General features: G+C 35.8%; 4 protein-coding genes and 1 non-coding gene across 6 annotated transcripts; 2 read left to right on the forward strand and 3 right to left on the reverse strand.

Annotated features, from left to right (window-relative positions):
* Positions 1-388: 388 nt before the first annotated feature.
* Positions 389-3,324, forward strand: LOC101206841 (transcription factor TCP4). Its single transcript, XM_004137168.3, has one exon. The coding sequence runs from the start codon at positions 1,539-1,541 to the stop codon at positions 2,823-2,825; it is 1,287 nt and encodes a 428-aa protein (XP_004137216.3). The 5' UTR covers positions 389-1,538; the 3' UTR covers positions 2,826-3,324.
* Positions 3,325-4,582: 1,258 nt separating this feature from the next.
* On the reverse strand, positions 4,583-9,568 carry LOC101206595 (protein IQ-DOMAIN 1). Of its 2 annotated transcripts, XM_031883869.1 has the most exons (7): positions 9,322-9,568; positions 9,085-9,196; positions 8,612-8,704; positions 8,065-8,160; positions 7,070-7,288; positions 6,670-6,783; positions 4,583-5,070 (listed from the first exon to the last, which is right to left on the reverse strand). In XM_031883869.1, the coding sequence occupies exons 3-7, from the start codon at positions 8,684-8,686 to the stop codon at positions 4,789-4,791; spliced, it is 786 nt and encodes a 261-aa protein (XP_031739729.1). In that variant the 5' UTR covers positions 8,687-8,704; positions 9,085-9,196; positions 9,322-9,568; the 3' UTR covers positions 4,583-4,788. The 2 variants fall into 2 exon arrangements, with proteins under 2 accessions (XP_031739729.1, XP_011653310.1); XM_011655008.2 differs by lacking the exon at positions 9,085-9,196.
* Positions 9,569-9,609: 41 nt separating this feature from the next.
* TRNAI-UAU lies at positions 9,610-9,683 on the reverse strand. The gene has a single exon. It is a non-coding gene; the product is annotated as a tRNA-Ile (tRNA).
* A 931-nt stretch (positions 9,684-10,614) lies between these two features.
* LOC101210166 lies at positions 10,615-13,451 on the forward strand. The gene is made up of 5 exons (XM_011655011.2): positions 10,615-11,905; positions 12,008-12,103; positions 12,553-12,701; positions 12,803-13,004; positions 13,129-13,451. Exons 1-5 carry the CDS (start codon positions 11,276-11,278, stop codon positions 13,300-13,302), a joined length of 1,251 nt encoding a protein of 416 aa, XP_011653313.1. The 5' UTR covers positions 10,615-11,275; the 3' UTR covers positions 13,303-13,451.
* Positions 13,452-15,441: 1,990 nt separating this feature from the next.
* On the reverse strand, positions 15,442-20,800 carry LOC101206356 (homogentisate 1,2-dioxygenase). The gene is made up of 9 exons (XM_004137166.3): positions 20,431-20,800; positions 20,106-20,336; positions 19,699-19,778; positions 19,207-19,374; positions 18,869-19,044; positions 18,606-18,675; positions 18,325-18,479; positions 17,802-17,885; positions 15,442-17,490 (listed from the first exon to the last, which is right to left on the reverse strand). The coding sequence occupies exons 1-9, from the start codon at positions 20,640-20,642 to the stop codon at positions 17,251-17,253; spliced, it is 1,416 nt and encodes a 471-aa protein (XP_004137214.1). The 5' UTR covers positions 20,643-20,800; the 3' UTR covers positions 15,442-17,250.
* Positions 20,801-21,942: the final 1,142 nt, after the last annotated feature.

A 21,942-nucleotide genomic window follows, 5' to 3' on the forward strand; every position in this document is an offset into this window, starting at 1 on the left:
AAGATTCTAAATATTGTCTAGGCTTAAATTTCACCACCTCACTTCAACTTTGGTAAAAAAAGAAGAAGATGAAGAAGAAGAAGAAGAAAAAAGAAGAAGATAAAGATAAATAAAAATAAAAGGTTATTCCAAATTCAACGTGAACTAATTATTCTCTCCACTTGTGAAGAAAGGCCATGTCAGAATTTTCAATATGTTCCTATCAATTATTAACCCCCTTTTAAAGTTGGAATTAAATTTGAAGATCTAATGTCAGAGAGGTATTAGAAAAAACTGAATGGAAATAAACTGCCCCAAAGATACAAGGTTTTGTAGAGAGAGAGAGAGGGTATTAGACAGCATAAAGTTAAATAAACCAATAATTGAATAGGAAAAAAAAGAAGATTTTGGAGAAAATAATCTATTGGGGAGAGGAGGGAGGGAGTACAAAGTATCGCAGCAAATTCAGTAATGATATTGGCAGAGATCTTTAAAATCTTATTTAGGAGCAAGAGAGTAGGCTAAGTTGCGAGTGGCCTCTACTGCTTGCTGCTTGCTGCTGATGCTGCCACCATTAAATACCTCAATTGGATCTCTAGTTTTTCTTTTATAGCACTTTGATGATGTACTGTTCCATTCATTTTCCGTAGGCATAACACACAGCCTTTTTTTTTCTCTCTCTCTCTCTATAAAATGTCGATGTAGAAAGAGAATTGGGCAACAACATCGTCAAAGGAATTGGGGAGGGGGTGGGTTTCTTCTGTAAAGTCATCTGGGGTTTGCCTGGTCAAGTGGGTATCTATCACATAAAGAGACATAACTCTCAAAAGCTGTGCTGAGAGAGAGAGAGAGAGAGAGAGGGAGAGAGATGGGTTAGGCTGTGGAATTGGAATTACTGGGTTTGGTTTTTGATTTGTAGATTTGGGGAATAGTTGGGGGAGGAGGTGGGGGATGGAATTGAAAAAAATGAATGGCAGAACTTTTTGGGAGAGGCAGACGAGGCGGCAGCAGCTTCATCAGCAAGAGCAGAAGCAACAGGTTTCAGAGTGGTGGCAGCAGCAGCAATTGCAGAAAGAAGAAGGAGAGAGAGAGGAGAGAGAAGAAGATAGAAGAAGCCATTAGGATTAGGAAAAAGCACTGCCCGTTTAAAGCTGGAAGAAGAAAAGCAAAACAATCCGAGTCTGGATCCTCAACGAAATCGCCCTCATCATCATCAAAACCAGATTCTAATTTCGAGGCATGTAGAAGGAAAAGCAGAGGAAGACGACCAAGATTCTCCACCCCACCACCACCAAGACCACCACCACCACCACCCTCAGCACCAACCGCATCCTTTCAATGTGCACCAGAATCAGCATCTTTTTCTTCAAAACACTCACCAACAAGACCAAAATCTACACAATTACTACGCAGTTTTAGATTCACAGTCACAACAACCCCACCAGCAACAAGCCCCCAAAAAACGTTCTTACTTTCAGCTTCCTCCTCCTCATCCGGTGGCGGCCCCTGCCGCCTCTGTCTCCACGTTCGCCGACCAGAGCATCGAATATGCGAGAAAAATGGGAGAGAGCCACCGCCAAACATCGACGTCGTCAAGGTTGGGGATGAGAACCGGCGGCGGGGGTGGGGAGATTGTGGAGGTTCAAGGAGGCCACATTGTTCGTTCCACTGGAAGAAAAGACCGTCACAGCAAAGTTTGCACAGCCAAAGGTCCAAGAGACCGCCGTGTTCGCCTCTCTGCTCATACCGCCATCCAGTTCTACGACGTCCAAGACCGCCTCGGGTATGACCGACCCAGTAAAGCTGTAGATTGGCTTATAAAAAAGGCCAAGGCCGCCATTGATGAGCTCGCCGAGCTTCCTGCATGGCATCCGAGCACAGGAAACGCATCCACACAGGGGGAGGAGCAGCAGAGTCTGAATGATGAGAACGAGAATCTACTTTCAGTCCAACGCGATGTGTTCAATTCAACAGGTAATCGGAGAGCGACGGTGTTGGGGAGTGACAGTAGAGTCTCAGAGTTTCCTCTGCAAAACTTGCAGCATACCCAAATGGGGGAAGGCCCAAATAGCAGCACCTCAAGCTTTCTCCCACCGTCGCTGGACTCGGACTCCATTGCTGATACCATCAAGTCGTTCTTCCCTATAGGCACGTCGGCAGCGGCGGCGGAGACGACTTCTTCGTCGATTCAATTCCAGAATTACCCACAAGATTTGCTTTCTAGGACGAGTAGCCAGAACCAAGATCTGCGGCTTTCTTTGCAGTCTTTTCAAGACCCAATAGCTATTCACCGGCATCATCATGCTCAGCACCAGAGTCAAGGTCACCAGAATGAGCATGTCCTGTTTTCCGGCACCGCCCCATTAAGCGGGTTTGATGTGACCACCGCTGGTTGGTCTGAACACAACAGCCTCAATCCGGCGGAGATTAGCCGGTTCCCGCGGATAACTTCTTGGAACGCATCTGGTGCAGAAACTGGTAGTGGCGGCGGAGGTGGGATCAGGAGTGCGGGCTATGTATTCAACTCGCCGCACTTGCCAACTGCGCTGCCACCTTCACAACTTATGCAGCCATTATTTGGAGAAAACCAGTTTTTTTCTCAGAGGGGACCCCTTCAGTCCAGTAACACACCTTCAATTCGCGCTTGGATTGACCCATCACTTACACACACTGATCATCAACAGCATCAAATACCACCATCAATCCATCAATCCTCCTACGCAGGCTTAGGATTCGCCTCAGGTGGATTCTCTGGGTTTCACATTCCAACGCGAATTCAAGGTGAGGAGGAGCACGATGGCATTTCAGACAAGCCATCCTCTGCTTCCTCTGATTCTCGCCATTGATTTGATAAAAAAATCCCAAGATTTTCTCTTCTAGAGGTCCTAACTTCAAAACCCACCTGTCAAATTTATCTGAATCCTCAACACAATTGGTCCTAACCTCAGCTTCTCTACTACTTTAGACGATTTTGTTATTGCAGGTGTGCATCTTCAATTAGAAAAGCCAAGGTTAGCAGCACCACCGTCAAGCCACCACATGGTTTTCAAGAGGGCAGAATTTTGGGTCGTTTTGTTTCAATGGCCTTTACCATGGAAGTAGTGATTCTGAGTGCTTTAGTTCTTATGGTCCATGGTTTATTTAGCTTCTGTCAGTTGTTTATGTTAAAAAAAAACCTCTTAGGTCTAATCTTTGATGAATCTCTTGATGGAATTGTCTTTCTTATTTGTTTCTGTAGCAAGACTTTTATTATTCTGATTACCTTTTTGAATTAATATTTCGATTTTAATCTCTGCTATGTTCTACTTTCCCCTTCTAAGCAGTAAACTGACTCTGTTTGTGGTATTGTCCCTGAATTCTGAGCATAACATTAACAGAAAAAAAGAAAAAAAAAAAAAAAACTAGAGATTTTTATGTTTTATGCATATCTTGACCTTGTTGTGCTTATCAGCTTTGGTTAAAGAAGATGGTAAATGTTTTCTTGTTCTGAAAACGAGACGAATAGTTAGTTCCTTTTTACCTGATTAAAGAAGCTAAGCTGTTGTCTATATTGGATAAGCTAATTCCTATTCACTGCAACTATGATGTTTGTTTTAGTGAATACAAGGGAAATTTGTTCTGTCTCAGCAACTTCCTTAAAACCTGCACAAAGAATTATAAGAATAAATCTTTCACTTCTTTTTCATTGACTGATTTTTAGGGCACATTAGCAAATGACAAGTCATTTTCTGATAACAGTAGACAATTGCTAGGAAGTTTTAGAACTAACAAAATTCAGTAAGTCCAATATTTTGGTTCCTAATCCTGAGCGTTAAGTTCAAAAATTTTGATCACAAAATTGGCAAAAGATTTTGGGCAAGCTTTCCTTTTAAGCCTCCTTGAATGATAAGCTTAGAATCTGAATTCTAGTATGAACAGGAAAGCACAAGAAGGCTGATTCTGATAAACCCATTGAAATTAAGATTCTGTTCTTATCTGAACATCAAGTTGGAGCTTATCACCAACCTTAGGGATCCGGATGTGCTCAAGTTACTAGAATTGGATTCCGGTTTCTCAGTCTTGGTATAAGGGCTAGTATTTCCTTCTGAAACAATGTTTTATTTTAGGTTTGATAGAGAAGGGAACTGATTATAACTCAATAAGATCCTGTGGTAGAGGAATCTGAAATATTGCACCATATTCAATATGAATGTGATAGATAGCGTGGCTGTTAGACCAAGTGGGGTAGAGTGGAGTAAATCTACTGGACAACCAAGAAAGAAGGGTATGAACACAAAAAACCCCAATTATAGAAGAATATACAGATGGATACCACCTAATTATTTTGCTTCACCATCTGTCTATGGTCCCCAACCCTGTTAAATTTCAGAATCTAGCTGGAATGTTCCTCTCTCTCCCTTTCCTCTATTGCAGGCTCTTGGATAGAAAAATTGTCTCATGTGGAGATAGTGACAATGCTCAGCTTTAGTTGGTGCTTCTTTAATTCAGTATATGCAGAGCAATAAACCCAAAGCAAGGAAAGTGTAAATAGACCTCTTAGGTTCAGACACCTTGTGTTCTTCTTTCTTGAGAAGAGCAAACTAATCAAGGAAACGCTTAAGAGGAAAAAAATGATGGGATACAAAGCATGTTTTTTCATAGAATATATGAATTTCTCTTATTAGGCATAATAATAGAAATTTACACTACAAAGCAAGCCGGGTGAAATTATAGAGAGAACTACCAAATTCATATCATTGAATTTGTCAGTTGGTTTATGAGTTTGGTTGATTATATACAGAAATAACCTTCAGCTTCTTGTAGCTTGTTTCAGCAGTTGGATATAGCAGAATTTTTGGCCTTTGAACTCGCCTTGTTGTTCAAGGAAGAATGTCCAGCTAAGTTTGAGACCTTCAACCCCGATTGATACGTCACTTTATTGACTTTGCTTGTTTGTTTCATTTGCACCTTCTTTGGAATGGTGGGATGAGTATTAGCTCGGATCTCCCATGGCCGAGCGGCAATCCATCTCTCCTTCCAGCTCCATCCCCAGTTTTCTTTGTCAAGGCTATACGAAGCCGGGCTCAGATCTAAGATGGAATTGGCCCTCCACTGCATATGGGTTCACCATTAAATAATATAGCAGAAAATTAACAATACTCATTTGAAAGACTTTGTTTGCAGAAAAACACAGGAACTGATTTCAAGCTGATAATGAACTCTTATTTGCCACATGTGTAAGATATGTCTCTTGTTTACCAACTGCTTTGGAGTTTCGTTGATTTATATGTCAAGTTTGTTTTCATAATTGATAAATTTTCGATGTGTTCACTCATTATTGTGCTTAATTTGCATAATTAAAAAAAAAGGTTAAAAGCCAAATGGTTTTCAAAGAATTAGAGACGGCCACAAGTAACCATCCATGTCAATAGAAAAGGAGCAAAGAATTCTCACATTTATATCAGAAAATCAGCTTAAATAAATGAGTTCATCAACACTTCGCTTTTTAAACGTCAGTTTTATATAATATTAAAACCTACAAAAATATAAATATCTTTTTAGAGTTCTCTAGTGATCGTTGAATGATTAGAACAAGTAATGGATGATAAAGTGAGTGGTGATCTAATACAGTCAATTCTTTTAATGATACAATAGTTTGAGCACGCAATAGTTTGAGCACGCAATAATTTAAGCAACTTTAGTCAGTTAAGAAATCCCATCAATAAACTAACATTTACTGTGAGATAAATTTTATTAAACTAAAGTCAATAGGTGGCTTTTTTTTTTTTTTTTGAGGAAAGGTGACTAAGTCAACTACTAATAAATGTTTTAATTTATTTGTCTCTCAACTTTCCTCCTTATTTTATCTTGACCAGTGCTTTGTTTAGTACACTCAAAACATTAGAAGTTCATTTTGATCCCTCCTATCATTCAATATTCTAAATATTTTTACAAAAGTTTTGTTTAATGCCATGTAGACTTATGTTTTAGGTCATTTCTCGAGTCTCTAGCATTAATTTCAAAACATGTGGTTTATGAACTTTTTAAAATACAATGTAAAATCTTCAAATGATAAGCCCCAAAACAAATTCCAAGTACTATGAAAAACAGAAACACTAACAAAAAAAATGGAAGATATTAGGACCAGCGGAAAATAACTGTAAGTTTTTCAACCGAAATAAAGTTTAATGAAACAAAACTCTTGCCAAAGTCAAACTATCACGGATTAATTTTTACCATTCAAAGTCATTGAATAATTTAGCAAGGAAGGATTAGAGTTTAAATGGTTTATGATTCAAAACCCTTTATTAGCTTAAAGTCATATTCTTTTTTTTTTATCAAAATCTATTTGGAAAATTCAAACTTTTGAAAAGCATATGTTCTAAGCAATTGAAGTATATTTCATTAGAAGATTCAAACAGTTGGCCTCTTAGTTGAAAGTATACGTTTTAAATGGTTGATATATGTCCAGGTTGGTACAACTAATATAAACAATATTTTTAACGGTAGTAAACAACTTTCAACGGGAGAAAAAAAAGTTAAAAGAAGACATTGTAAAGAACAAATGTTAAGAACCAGTTTATTAAGTAAAACTAATGCTTTCCTTCACTTTTCAATTATATTTATAAACGTTAGATTTCAATTTGCTACAATTAAAAGAGCACTATTCAATTTAGGTCCGTACGGGATTGATGAAGTCATGAAGCATACCTGATGAGAGAATGCATAAGCCATAGCCCGCTCCCGTCTTACAGCAGCTTCTTCTCGTTGCTGAATCTTGAAAAGTATTTCCTCCTTTGTTTCTGACCCACCGGACCATTCTGCCTGTGATGGTTGAACATCAAATAACAGGCAATGTTATCCCTCTTGTAAAAGGCAATTATGTTGAAGATAAAACTTAAAAGATACCCTTTAGCTATAAATAAAGTGCTTGAAAGAAAAATAAAAAATTTCCCTCTGGAGAATGATAACTTTATTCAGAAGAATCGTGTTCTTTTAAGAAAATAATTAGACTTCAAATTTTGACAAAGATTATTGAACAGATTTTTTAATGTGATGGTTGAACATCATAACGTTCAATAGTTCAAGGAGGAAAGTCAATGGTACTTACCTCAAGTTCATGAATTTTAGCCTCAAGCTTCAGCTGATTTTCCAGTTTCTTTTGCTTGACTCGATATTCTGTGACCATACAGAGCCTACGTGCTCTAATTTCTTGCTGCATTCTGCTCCATGAATGAATGAAGCTTGACACTTGTTTTGTAGCCGTTTCACCTTGAACTAGATCCTGGCATCTCTCTGGTACTTTCGAATTATGTATGTCCTTTCTAGCCTGCACAACAAATGATTAAACCATCTCATGGAAAACAATTTACAAATTTGTTATTACCATTGGGCTACATGTGTGTATGATTGTATCTGAAATAAATCATAGACAATGTGTCCTCATTGGTTAGCATAAAAGTCTGCCCCATCAACATTGTACAAAATTATGTGTTAGGCAATCACAAGTATTGTGGGTAACGAAGGCCCAAAATGATATGATAATGCCTGAAGAATTCATCTGAAAATATGAATCACTGTTCAAGTCTATATCAACCAACTAGAATGATGCAAATTTGGAAAAAAAAACTTTAACTCTAAATATGCCTCGAACGTAAGATGTTGTTTCAGCATCACAAACTATAATATCTAAAGTTGAGGGAAGGAAGGCCTCAATAAAAAATTATCATGTATCAGAATCAAAGTAGTTCAAGACTCTTTGTTAGCTCACAAGAAACAAGAAGATTATGACTTATGAGTTTGGTGTTGTTGCTTCTATCATTTTGCATGCTCTTTCTTAATTTATTTGGTGAATTGAAAACCATGAACTGAGAAGTGGGAATAATTTTCAAAATAATGCAATTGAATATGCCAAAAGATAGGACACTAATAGGAATTTGGTCTCTGAAGACGCAACTCCAGAGTTTATAAATTATAACAAGGGCAAAAGTTAACCAATAAATTAGATCCAGGAGAGCTGGTAATTTTCATAAAGCCACGGGGAACAGCTCAATGAAAAAAAAGCAAAATTGATAAGTAACAAGCTATTAAGGACATTCAATATACCGTAAATGTACGAAATGCATTTTGAATTCGAGTTGCAGCTAGATCTTCACTCTTTCCATGAGGGAAACCATTGGATTTTCCCGTCTTTACGTGTACCTGAACCAAGAAAACAGGGACAGAGAAAATTACAATAACTGGAACTTTGATAAAAACATGTTATAGTGTTGTTAGTTGGAGGGGAGAATTGGGGGGAGGGGGTGTTGTTGCATGGTTGATAGATCAGAATTGGCTCTCAGTGTGCTCCTTCGCATTTCTATTCTACTTCCCAGCTTTCTTTTTTTCCTGACCTGCCATGGAAATCCTTTCACTAGCATCCTAACCTCAATTCCTTCCAACTACATAGGAGGAACATTTCCATACTACTCTACCAGCTTTCCATTTTGTTTCGTTATCTGCCATGGATATCCTTTCAACAACATCCTAACCTCGATTCCTTCCCAACCCTTGTGGTGGGAGGACCACCCACCACAAGAAAGAATAATGGGAAGACTATTTCTGTAGCCTTCATTATATCTTCAAAAGATAACAAATGAAAGAGAAAGCTTACCTGTTCTCCATTGCTTGTAACACGTTTCACCTTCCGTTGCTTGAATATTGTCCAAAAACAATTTGCTAGACTCATCCGTACTCAACCAGAATGCTAATCAAAATGGAAAATGAAAATTGCACAGATTAGAGTTTCATATTCCTACATTCAGTCTTCACAGACATTGTAAAATAGATTACATGCTCTCCTGGAGTGTAAACAGTACATGCCAGGAAAAACAATGAACCGAAGAAATCAAACAAATCATGAGAATTGTCACAAAAACCTAAGAATAAATCAAATCCATAACAAATATATCTCCCATCATTGCCATTAGACCTAATGATTTTCTCTTCCTCCATTGCATTCATACTTCAAAGATATTTCACAATCTAAAATTTGGAAGTACGGTGCACAGAGATAAACCAATATGAATGCTAATCAAAATGGAAAATTGGAAGTACAGAAAATTTACCAAAGTCACATATCCATACCCTGGCAGATATTACAATAAATAGATAATGTGGTTTGCTGAAGTATAAATAATGCAGCCAATCCTCCCTTCTCCCACAAAATCACCAAATGAAGAAAACCAATAACCATGAACTGATTGATCGAGACCATAAAAAAACAATAAAATAAATACAAAAAAAAAAAAACAACAATTAAATGAATAAAGCTCCCCCATCATCACCATTACACCGTATGTTGAAAAGGAAGAGAGAGGTTACCAGAGGAGAATTAACAGGTAGCGTCCGGCAATGGTGGTGTGTGCGAGGGAGTAGAAATAGAAGGTTAAGTAGAATGCAAGAAAAGGAATAATTGTGAGAAACAGAGAGCAAAAGAAATATGGAGAGATCGATGAACATGGTTTTGGAACTGACAGCGCAACCATAACGAAGCCGCTGTTTCATCTCTGGAAGATGAAGGGTCACCTCTCGAATGGGGGAGTGAGAAAGAAGTGTGAGAGCAGAAACAGAAAGGGTAAGTTCTTTCATTGGCAAAAAATGCAAATACATTGGTCCCGGCGGGGCTCGAACCCGCGACCTTCGGCTCATAAGACCAACGCTCTAACCAACTGAGCTACGGGACCATCTTTGTTTAATAAATTCACATGTAATTATTAGTTTTGTTGAATAATAATTTCCACTCTTTTATTTTACCGTTTTGATTAGAGTACTTCTCTCTGTTCTTCACCTGATTCATTTTTATGGCATTATAATTAATAATTATAAAAGAAGACTTATAATATGCCAAAAAGGAAGTATAGATTAACTCAAACTTCCCCACAAAATGATTTAAGACTCTTTTCTATCCACGAAATTAAAAAAATATTTTTGTAACATACTTGCCTATAAACTCTCATCCAAACATGTAACGTCTTGATTCATATGTGTTTGACAATATGGATCCTATAAAGTATGTTAAGTTTGCGTTAAAAACTAATTTAGGAAGTAAGCAAAGACATATGTAGTTTGAAAGAAAAAATAGTATCCAAGTGAAAGTTTGTTTAGGTTATTTGCATTTTATAACTTTTTTTTATCCACCATCCTTACCGAAACTATTAAATTATGGATGATGGTGTATTTAATCAAAAGTATTTTTTTTTATTACGATAGATCTATACATTAGTATATCTTGATCTAGGATGGTGATAGATTGCAATATTTTGTAATTATTTTTAAACACTTTGTCAATTAAAATAAATTTACCTACTATTTGATTGGATGTTTGTCTTCTATTTTTTTTCCTTTAAATTATTTGAAAATTTTAAAAAACAGTAGATTTTATAAAATATTTACAATCTATAACAAATTCTATCGATATAGTTATTGATATTGAGAGAAGACTATCTATTTTATTTTGCTATTTTTAAAAAATATCCCTAAATTATATTAAAACATAGATTTAGTTGTTGTTTTTTTATTGAAAGAATATTGTTAAGTCGTTTTTCAAATAATATATTTTTCTTTTAAAAAAAAACTTGAGCTTTTGGTACCATTTTGGATTTTGAGTGTTCTACAAAGCTACCGTTGATCAAGTTTGAATGAAGAGGCAAATGAACTATGAATGTAAAGAAGAAGAAGGAAGTGATATTAATGGTCAATTCTTTAAATTTAGAATTCAAACCCTAAATCGAGAGAGTCAGAGAAACATGGTGAGGAATTTGAGGATCTAGAAAGGAAGTGGATGAGTTAGCTCAAGAGGACCGAGGATTTGGGTGACATAAAAGATAGCAAACAATATTTCTGTATAGAGCTTTTAGATTTAACTTTCACCATTTTCAAATTCGATTTCTTCTCACACAACAACCAACTGGATCGAGAAAAATTCGGAGCTTCTTCCACACGCGCGCACACACACACACACACAATCTCTTTCTTTTCAATCTTTCCTTCAATTCAGGTATGTTCTTCCCAATTCCCTAACTTATTTGGATCTTCTCAAACTTTTCATTTCGATTTGTATTGTTGTATTCAAGATTAATGGGCTTCTGGGTTCTATTCTCCAACTCCGCATTTGAAGTTTTTTCATAACGACAAAGCTATTGAGTAATATGAAATAGGCAAAGTGGTTTTTGAGCCACTATGTTGCGTCTGTATCTGTCTAAATACTGGGTTTGTGTTAAATTTTATGAAGTGATATTTTGTGAGTGAAAAGAAAATTAGATGGAAGGTTGCAAGAATGGCGCAAGAATATCAAACTTGTGACAGTGGCGGTGATGGTAGTTTGGGGTTTAGTATTATTGGTTGTAGTGGGAAATTTTCCAATAGGAAGTCAAAACAAAGAAGAGCTCCACAGAGAGGGTTAGGTGTAGCACAACTTGAAAAGATCAGGCTAGAAGAACAGCAGAAGAGAAATGCAAATGCAGTTTTTTCACCCCCATCTGCTTTATCACCCCCCAAAACCTTCTCTAAGCTATCTGTATTAGCTCCAAATTTGCATCCCATAAAGCAATCCTCCAGTAGTGTTCCAGTCTCTCCATCGCCAACCAGTTTTTCTCCATCCAATTTTGTATTCAAGTCACCTTTGCCAAGCCACAATATTGATGATACAAACATCAGAACTCCAGTGGTTCAGTTGGAGAATGGTGGTTTTGAGACTGAATGGTCAGATTTGCCAATACTTGGGCAAGGAGAGGTCCCTAAACCATGCAATCCATTAGAATTCATTCCTCAACAGGATAATTTGGTATTTAATTCCAAATTGGGATTTCGATCGAATTTTGTTTTGACACATGAATCCAACATCGATTGGTCTTCCCCAGGGTTGGTGCAAAAAGAACAGCAACATCAGTTATCTTCTTCTGCAGGGGTAATTATCCATTTTTCGCTTGTTTGCCATCTAGACTTCCATCTGAATTTAAATGAAGACTTCCAAAACCATCCTTTGAAGGATTTTATATGAAATGTGAAGGTGGACGTGTCGTCATCATTGTCCCTACTAAACTTTCTTACAGAGCCCCCTTCAAACCAAAACTATCGTGGCAATCACACTGCAGTTTCAGATCAGGTACAAACTTCATAAATTATTTATACAGAAGCTGATCATTTGGCATCATACTTATCTCGGGATTGAATTTGTTCAACATAAACATGCCAATCTTATAGCACTAATAAATATTAGGAGATTTTACTATTAGGATAGAATTCTGCAGATGTCTTCAACTTGCACCCTCCTAATTGAACTGTGGAAATTTTTGGCTTATATGGTTCATTTATATTTGAATAGTGCATATTATGCTAGCAGGTACGTTTTGCATTTCAAATGAGAATGCATGGACCTGTGTCAAAAAAGACACGATGGGTGGGAGACTAACTTGAAATATGATAACCAACAGTCACGAGTTACCCGTAAAAGCTATAAGTTTGGGTGGTGTTGAATTTCTCATATGCTCAATATCAGCTGACCAAACGGGCCAATGGTATGACCTTTAATGAATATATTCATGTGTGGTGTAGATGTTTGGCACGAAGAGACCATATGCCTTCTTTGTGGACAGCTCTGCAGGCCCTTCGTTCAATTGCAGACCTCCTATGGCTGCTCCTATGAGATCAGATGAATCTGCTTCTTGTAGTAACGTTGGCCTCTACAGTTTTCCATTTCTCGAGTTCGTCAAATGTTCATCGTGTTTTCCTTTTAAAACTTCTAATTGTTGGATGTGCTTAGAGAAGTCCAATAATTCTAAAGCTTGTGTCTTTTACTTTTCAGAGAAGGTTCATCTTGTTCATCTTCATCCTCAGAACCAAATTCAAGGAAAAAGATGAAAGGGAATGTTTTTAGAGGAGATCTTCCCACACTAGCCACTCCAACAACTACATGGATGTGCCAGAACTCAAAAATTAAGCACCCTTCAGGTCATGCTACGGATAGTAACAATGAGTTCACGGATCTAGTATCGCTGCCTCTTCGAGTACGAAAAACAGCCAAAGAAAAAAGAAAAAAAAACCATTTACATATCAACTTGTTCTTGTACTGGGTTGGTGTTTCCTTTTGCATTCTAATAACTTTTATCGTTTTGCATTGATTTGTTGAAGGGAATCATGGAGTTCCCAACCTGTCCCCATCCAGCACCGAGTTGGCCCTATCAATTTCAACCATACTACCGATTTTTACCTCCAGCACTGGCACAAAATGGACAGACATCCCCCAGAACTTCGAGCATACTCAATGTTGAAGATGAAAGTGTTGATCTTAATCTGAAATTATAAACACCACACTGGCTCACCACAGTTTGTACTTGTTGCTTTGGAACCTTTTGCACAATAGTCCATATTTATGAGATCATTCAATAGTATGTTGAAGTTTCTTTCAATATTCAGATAACATAAACAAAAATAATTCATTTTAAGAAAAACAATGAGGTTTTGAAATGAACTATTTTAGTAAATTTTATAATAAATCCTTCTCACAAAAATTTATGGATGTACTAAGATGATTAAACTACTCTTGCATTACCCCGCACTCTCCTCTCATCTCATGCTCATTTTTCCCTAGAGCTTTTCTATTCATCTGTTCTCTCTCTTCCTCATCTCATCCAAGAACGTTTCACTCTGATTTTTCATCCATGGCTCCAATTAGAGCTTAGTGTTTCCTTTTCCCTATCTACTTTCTCCCTTTTTCCCATCTATTTTTCACTATGTTCTTTGATTTTTAAATACTTTAATTTATATATAGGGTTTGCAATTTTTCTCCCTCAACCAATTGTACTTCAACTTAACATTTGTGAAAGTAATCACGTAGATATGAAGAATATGATAGTGTTCATGAAATGAAGATGTGATTGAATTGCACACCTTTTTGTCTGGTTGATATTATATTGTCTTAGAAAATTTATTGATCTTATGTATATTTTGTTGATTGAAATCAATTATATTTTTTTATGGTTATGTATTTACATTTCAAGATATTCATGCTTCCAAAAATGTTTAATACAAACAGAATGAAAGAGATATTTAGTTTAAACTTCAACAATTTTAGAAAAAAAAATTAATAATTTCAAGATAACGTACTATTAGTTTTAAAATTTATATTTTTATGAAAAAAATTAACATTGTATATTTTTTTATAAGTAGTTGATAATGTTTAATAGTCTTTCACAGTAATTTAACATAAATATAAACATTGTTTGATAGAACAAACTAAACACAGTTTTGCATAAAAACGTATATAAATAAATAAACAAAAAAATGTAAGTGTTTAGATTTTAAACTCATTTTATAAAATATTTTTTAAACGTATTTTTAAAAACTTCTTTTTATAGACAACTCAAACACACTCGAACGCTTGCTAACACTTAAAACGTTTATAGAAGTCATCTTCCCAGTTAACACTTAATTGAATAGTAAAATTCATAAGATATGTAAATCCAAACAAATACTACAAAGTTATTAACTTGGATATCATCGTCATCTATGCCTGATTAGATTCTTGTCAACTCTAACGCTGCTTCTTCATCCAACTTAAGTAAATAAATCAATTTGTATGGGTAAAAGAACACCTTTTGTCTCTAGAGTAACAACCTAATGTTTAGTTTGTAATGTTTTTTAGTTTATGTAATTTGAATTTTGTAACAAATTAGACTTTGTAACTTCTAATCATGTTGAGTTCTTAATTAGCTTATTGATAGTAAGCAGTCTTATTAGAACTTACTACCAATTTTCACACTAATTACTAAACAATTTTCACACCAATGACTAAACAACTTTCACAGTAATTACCAAATCAATACAAACTTTAGAGTGAAAAACTAAATTGTTACATACTGATATTTGAAGACTAAATTGAAAATTCAAGAGTTAAATGGTTGAACTATGAGAATGTCTAATGTCTTGTTTTGCAAACATGATTTGATGCCCATCTTGGACTATATCCACATGAATAGCACAGATTTTTCTTATATTGTTTAATTCAGGATCAAATTGCTTAATATGTACTCTTTTCTTCTTCCATTGTGTTTTGTTTGTTAATACAAAATGCCTTTCCTTACTTTGATGGCTATTTTTCCAATGTATTAGTAATTCCGACCAAAATTGAAGGCTTGCTATTTAGTTACAATCTTGATAATTCTGTGAATTATTAATTATGATCCAATATGTTGATCATCTGTTTTTAAATTTTCACTAAAATTTAATATAGGATTGTTTCCTTTCTACCAATACCAACATATAAGCTTTTCATCCCACAATGCAGCGCTTCATGAAAATTGGGAGATTTACTCTCAATTTTCACTAAAGATTGAGCGAAGACCCAACAAGCCATCAATTTAGAATTAACTGTATAGCATATTAAACTCATTAAACTCTTGTAGTGTAGTCATAAAACAAACAATCGACTAGGGAACTTTGTCATTAAAGTGCTCAATTCTTCTTCTTAATTTATCACTTCTAAATGGCAGGGGAGCACAGCTCTGTTCTTGATATTATAAGGTTAATCAAAATGGGCTAAGGGGAAATTTGAGAGCTCCCCCTAATCAGTCAAAAGGTGTCTCCTTGCACTCCATCCGTTTCAATGTCACAACGACCCTCTCTACTGCTCGTAAAGCTTGGGACCGTCGCATGAGGCCCTTGAGTTTGATGCCACCTTCCACAACAGTGAAAACTTTTACGCCTAGGAGAAGAAGCTTGATGAAATTTCTAACTATTTTTTGACCTACCCTCTGTACATTATAGCCATCAACTCAAACTCATCCATAATGTCACCACCATATTGTTGGTTTCCTCTAATAATTTCTCTTTGAAATAGGTGAATTTCCAGAGAGTGAAAATACAGAAATTCAGAGCAACCAGAATTTATAAATATCAGCAAAAGAATCAAAGGGTTATTTATAATTCTAAAGAATCCAAGGTGCGCTTTGCAAGGGAGCCTTGAAGTTTCTAGCAGTGGGAGGAAACTTTGACGAAAAAATGGGTTGAGTTTTCCGAACAATGTTTTATAGAGCGGTTTAGCGTTCAAATGAGAAAGCAAGCACAATTTTAAAAGACTAAACAGAAAATCAAATGATTATCAATAGCCACAATTGGTTGATTCAGAACTTTAATCAAACACACTTCAGAGCATTCGTTCAATATAGTGAGAAACCAGTCAATAAGCCAATAATAACCACATGGAATGATGGTGAAATTCTATATAAGGTAAACAATAAACAACAAGAAACACAATCAGTATAGAATGTGTATAAGCTACAACAATAACACTAATCTTGGTACTTTCAATAAATTCTATATAAGCTACTACAGCACATTGCTTCCTGACAGTCATCCAAACCCAATAACACCAATCTTGATACTTCAGACAGCAATTAACAACACATAATCGAACCAAGTTCAGCAATGAACACCACCACCAACGCATAATGGATAACAATGAACAACACACCCCCAACAAAACCAAAATGCTATCTAACCACAATGAAATCGATCGTTCCATCAAGAAATCCAAAGAAGAACAAGAATCAAAGAAGGAGAAACCAGCTTACTGGTGAGAAGGAATGAGAAATAAAAAAGAAGTCGTAGTTGGAGTTACCTGCGTGTTAGAGCTCTTGGGGCTTTCAGCGTTCAAAAAATCAAACTTAATTTTGAAACTTTTTTTTTTCATTTTCAATTTCCCTTCCTAATTTAAAAACTTTTTTTTTTTTTTTTTGGTTTTAAAAACAAAAAATGAATTAGTTACCAAACAGAAACCAAAAACAGAAAATGAATGGGTTACCAAATGGATTGTCAGGGTCCTAACTACTATAACATTTCTTGAAAGTGAAAAATGTAAGATCACACTAATGGTTCTATCAAATAAGATTAAGACTTATTCCAGTTTCTTATTCTCAATTCTTTTTTTTTTTTTTTGGCAATGATGTGTCCTTTCTTTTTCAGTTTTGAGTTCAACAATATGCTATGAGGGTAGGGTTTGAAAATTTCACCTCTTGGTCAATAGTACATGTTTTGTATTATTTTACCTATGTTCTTTGGTAACTACAACCGATTAACAAGTTATATTATATTACTATAGATAGATTAACAAGACCTGGGGCATTACCAGGCCAAACAAGTTATATCATAAAGCACGTTCCTGTGCGGTAATTTATACACCATTTTATTCTTATATGTACACTTAATATGAAACCTATTTTCATGTAATTCAGGATCTCCGTCCAATATTATATTTTACCCAATTTGTCTTCCATTTTCAGATTCAATTCTTACCTTCTGTGGATCCGTATCTCCAATTGCTTCATTTTTGAAATGAGATTTCAGTCCTATCCAGCATTGATAATAGTCATGATCAATGAATGGGGACTCAAGAGCCCAAGAACATACGCGAGGGATCAAACTTGATTCAAACATAAACGCCATTGTGCCACTAATTTTGTGTGGTCCAGCGTCGTTCCCCCGAGCAATAGTAGCCTGGATATCAAAAGAATGCTCACGAGATTGTTCAACTTTTCATCGAAACATAAAAGGAATTGTTCAAGGATTCATTAAAACTAAAATTCGGGTACAGTTTGAATCGTGAGATGGGATAAAAGACCTATTAGTAATAACTTTCCTTTAATCATTCTCTTGTTCTTGAACTTATTCCAACTACTATGTATAAAATACATATGCTAAAAGATAATGAAAATAACAATAAATTGATACAGGCCGATCCTATTTATTTTGTCGAAAGTTTGAGTGAAAATTAAATGAACAATGGAACTCACAAGAGCAATGCGTACCTCATAAGTTTTAGTATCAGGACCATGGGGAGTCATGCAACTATGAAGGCTGGCACCTCCTGGAACAAACCCATCAGCTTTGGCCTGAAAGATGTATCGGAAATTTTGAAGATCAAGAAAAATGAACTTAACTGGAATGAAAGCATACCCTTTGAAATGTAGAATCAGAACTGTTTCAGGCAGTTATCGCAGTAAAGGGGAAATCTCACCCAATTTGCTGCCTAAATACAACACTACCAGTAAGGTAACAGGCAAAGAGAGGATGTAAGTGTTAACAAATTGTTTATTCCAATTTATTTGGAACTCGAATCTGATGGAATTGATGGGTAATATACAGTCTGAATTGGTTCGATTAATTTCGATCGATTTACTATACTATTATTTCCTATCAATAAGGTCCACTCATCCAAATTACAAGAAGATAAAATTCTGCAAGTAGTGTAATTGAAAAAGCAGCTTCTCTTTCTTCCCTCTAAGCATGAAGGTCCTGGCTTATAATTTAAAACAAGATGATATAAATTACCTCGTAGCCTCCATATATGAGACCCATAAATTCACTCATGCAGTTACGATGGTAATATGGAGGACGGAATGTGTGTTCAGCAACAAGCCATCTGGGAGGGAAAATGACAAAGTCGAGTAGTGCTACTCCAGGTTTATCAGTTGGCGCCGTTAATACTGCAACAAGGCAGTAGTATGATAATTCAGATCGTCACATAAAACACTTGAAATTCAAAGAAAGTTCAAGGCTTTAAAAGCAGTATATTTAAAAAAGAAATGAGCTGATACATTATATATCCGTACCTGTATTTATTGATGGATCGCTGTGATCAAACAACACAGTATTATAAGGACAGAACTTACAGAGATCATACTGCAAGGAAAAGGATTAAATGTCATTTATATTGAGGTGGAGTTATCCCTCACTTGAAAATATAAGTAAAATTAGTTCATATTATGACCAAAACAGCAAAACACCTGTAAGAAAGAACAGGCAGAAGCTTATTTTTAATTTCACAAGATGAAAATAATTTCAGCCTACCTACCACAGCATAAGCAACACCCACCTTATAGGGAACATAATTTCCATGCCAGGCAACTACATTAAAGGGAGAAAAGTCTTGTATTGCAGTAAACAATTCCCCACCAAATTTTTGAATAATTGTGTAACCAGGACGTGGACTATTTTCAAACCAAGCTACAGGTGCAAGGAAATCCCTTGGTGCAGCAAGACCATTAGCACCTACATGTCAATAAAATTGGTGCTAAATACTCCTTACATTATGTGAAAATGAAAATCTCAGAAAACAAGTTATCAAAGTTTGGGAGAAAGGAAAAGGAAAAGAATGTGGCATGAACATTAATTGCTTGTTGTTAAGAATATTAAGAAAAAAAGGTTAGATACCTATCGGACCAAGGTCAGGAAGCTGGAAATGACTACCAAAAATTTCAGCTACATAGCCACGTGATGGACCATCGGGCAGATAAACAACAAAGCGAAAACCTTGTGGTAAAACCACAACTTCACCTGGCGAAACTTCAAGTCTACCACACTCTGTAATAATCCACAGCTCTGCAGAATAAGAATACTCTATATGAGTCTAATCCTTATGCCTTGCAACTTATAAGACACAGACATAATTTCGTTCAGATTTCATTATGCAGTAGAGACTTTCACAACTCAAATGGCAAGATAATGCAGAGAAAGTTCTAGGATTATGTGGCCAAAAGTTGGGAACATTAATATGGAATCAGCTTTTCATCTCTTTCACTAAATGGAATCAAATTTAAAGCACGCAAATCCAAAATTAACTAAAATTTGCAAATAAAAAAGAATCAGCTTGAAGACCACTGTGCCCAAAATTTTCAATAAAAGTAACCTGCAAAAATAACTCACTTCCACTCTGAGGAACTATCAAGAAGTCGCCATCAGCATTACAGAACGCACAGTTCTCCATCGACTTATTGGCTGTGTACCTATGGAAATGGTCAACTTTTATTCAGTCCTAGCATTCAACCAATGGCCATTGTAAAAGGCATCTTTATTTGCTTTCTTCTCAAACTAATGCCGGAAAAGGGTATCAACATTCAAAATTCAAATCCTCAGTGTTTGAAATGTTGAACAAACACCATAAAGAAAATAAACAGAGACAGACTTGACGGATCATATCATCTGCGCTGACAACATACCCCACCAAGAAATCCGACAAACAACATCTTCCCATGAGAAATTTAATGATGTTGGAAAAGAAGTGCCGAGCTAAAAGTAGTGAACCTTAGAAGGAATGCTGATGACATACTTACATGTGAATAGCAAACCCATGGCGGAGAAACGAACTGCCGGCTCCGCAGACAGTGTACAACCCATCAACAAAATCCACCGGTGAATCAGGAAAATCCGCCGGTTTCCACCTTAGCTGAGTCGGAGTAGATGAACAATTTGATGCATTAAATTCACTGATCAACTTCTCGTTTTTAGGCAAACGTTGTCTAAACGGTTCATGCGTGACCGACGGCTTAATCCGATACAGCCAACTGCGCAACGGAAACCGAGAATCGTAAAGAAAACATAGACGAGGAAAGCAAAAAAGTGGCATCGATTAGGAGAGAACTGAAGACGATAGAGCACCTGCACAAGTTGGCTTTACGAGGAGATGTAAAGGAAGTGCCGGAGATCTGCTCGGCGTAGAGGCCGAAAGGGCATATGAGAGGACTGTTTTGGGATTGAGGAAGAGCACCGGGAATCGCCTCGGATGAGAAATGGTTGTTGAAGCCGGACAGGTAAGGGAGGTCGGATGGAAAATCTGTGCCGTCCGTTTCGCCGACCGATTGGGCAGCCATTGAAGAATATGATGATCGATTGCAGAGATTGTCGGAACGTGAAAAGATCACTGGATATCTCGTGGCAGTGGCAATGATCGGAGTTTTCCCCACGTAATTGAATTCACGAGCGAATCCACGTCATTTCGTGTTGTGGATATCACCAATCGGTCCAAGATGAGGAGTAACGACAAAATATATATATATATATATATATATTTCACGTTTTTCAAATATAATAAAAAAATATTAGTTACAAAATATATCAAAATTTATGATAATTTACCTATAACTAAATAAGAAAAACCCATGAATCCGTAGTTGGTTTTGAATATTGTAATGTGTCTTGTGTACTCTTATTTGCGATGATTTATTCATCTTCTCTTCCCAATTTTCTTAAAGATCAATTGTTTAAATTTATTATTTCATCTCCATCATTTTCGGCTATGTATCGTTGCATTTCTAAGCGATTATATATCAAAATCTAAGTGCTCATGTATATTGTATTATACGATCGTTTGATTTGAAGTTTTTCACGATCATTAACATTGGACTACACAATTGCTTACCGTGACCAACACAATCACTTACCATGACCAACGCGATCGTTTAAAGTATATTATTTTACTACATGATCATTTTATTCGGACATAAACGATCGTGTATACCGATCTAAATATCGTTTAGATTATATTATATGATCATTTATGTATGAAGATTTATTGCCATCGTTTATAATTTATTATTCGATTGTTTAAATTTGAACCTTTTTTTCCTATCGTGTATCATGATCGAAGCCATTCTTTATACTGTAGTACACGATCATTTAGAAGAAGATTACTCACACATGTGGTTGATTAATTGAGTGTTGACGAGGTTTTTGTATTTTGCATTGTGGGTGTATGGTTTTTTTCTCTCAAAATTGTTTTATATATTGTAAATAATTTATCAATTTGTTATATTTGTTTTTAAAAAATCCCAAAATTTATCCAATTACTCGATTTGGATGAGTTTAAAAAAACTTGTACACAACCTTGGATAGTGTTTCGTTTGCACTTTGGCAAGCAGCATAAAAACTTGTACTCAACGAGGACTTAGTTACTACGTGATATAGAGATGTATACAAATTTAATATAAAAATATAGAACATAATGATGGATAAACAAACTTCAAAGAAGAAACATGTATAAACAAACAGAGGGCCCAAATGAATTATAAGAGTTAAGCCGAGATCCCCTACAATGGAATGGTGTGTAAGAACATTGAAAGAACATAAAACATGCATGGAAGAAAAATAGATTGGATTTGATATTAAACCTCA

This window comes from Cucumis sativus, chromosome 4 (assembly GCF_000004075.3).
Source record: "Cucumis sativus cultivar 9930 chromosome 4, Cucumber_9930_V3, whole genome shotgun sequence".
Taxonomy (NCBI): domain Eukaryota; kingdom Viridiplantae; phylum Streptophyta; class Magnoliopsida; order Cucurbitales; family Cucurbitaceae; genus Cucumis; species Cucumis sativus.

Bases quoted from the DNA above. Each gene is read 5' to 3' on its own strand.
- LOC101206356 (XM_004137166.3), bottom strand. From the start codon at position 20,642: ATGGCTGCCCAATCGGTCGGCGAAACGGACGGCACAGATTTTCCATCC. The intron at 18,480-18,605 runs GTACGGATATAT...GCCTTGTTGCAG, and splicing joins CGATCCATCAATAAATACAG to TATTAACGGCGCCAACTGAT. The intron at 17,886-18,324 runs GTAATTTATATC...TACATCTTTCAG, and splicing joins TCATATATGGAGGCTACGAG to GCCAAAGCTGATGGGTTTGT.
- LOC101210166 (XM_011655011.2), top strand. From the start codon at position 11,276: ATGGCGCAAGAATATCAAACTTGTGACAGTGGCGGTGATGGTAGTTTG. The intron at 11,906-12,007 runs GTAATTATCCAT...TGAAATGTGAAG, and splicing joins AGTTATCTTCTTCTGCAGGG to GTGGACGTGTCGTCATCATT. The intron at 12,702-12,802 runs GTTCGTCAAATG...TTTACTTTTCAG, and splicing joins TACAGTTTTCCATTTCTCGA to AGAAGGTTCATCTTGTTCAT.
- LOC101206595 (XM_011655008.2), bottom strand. From the start codon at position 8,686: ATGAGTCTAGCAAATTGTTTTTGGACAATATTCAAGCAACGGAAGGTG. The intron at 6,784-7,069 runs GTAAGTACCATT...CAACCATCACAG, and splicing joins CTAAAATTCATGAACTTGAG to GCAGAATGGTCCGGTGGGTC. The intron at 5,071-6,669 runs GTATGCTTCATG...ACCCATATGCAG, and splicing joins CTTATGCATTCTCTCATCAG to TGGAGGGCCAATTCCATCTT.
- LOC101206841 (XM_004137168.3), top strand. From the start codon at position 1,539: ATGGGAGAGAGCCACCGCCAAACATCGACGTCGTCAAGGTTGGGGATG.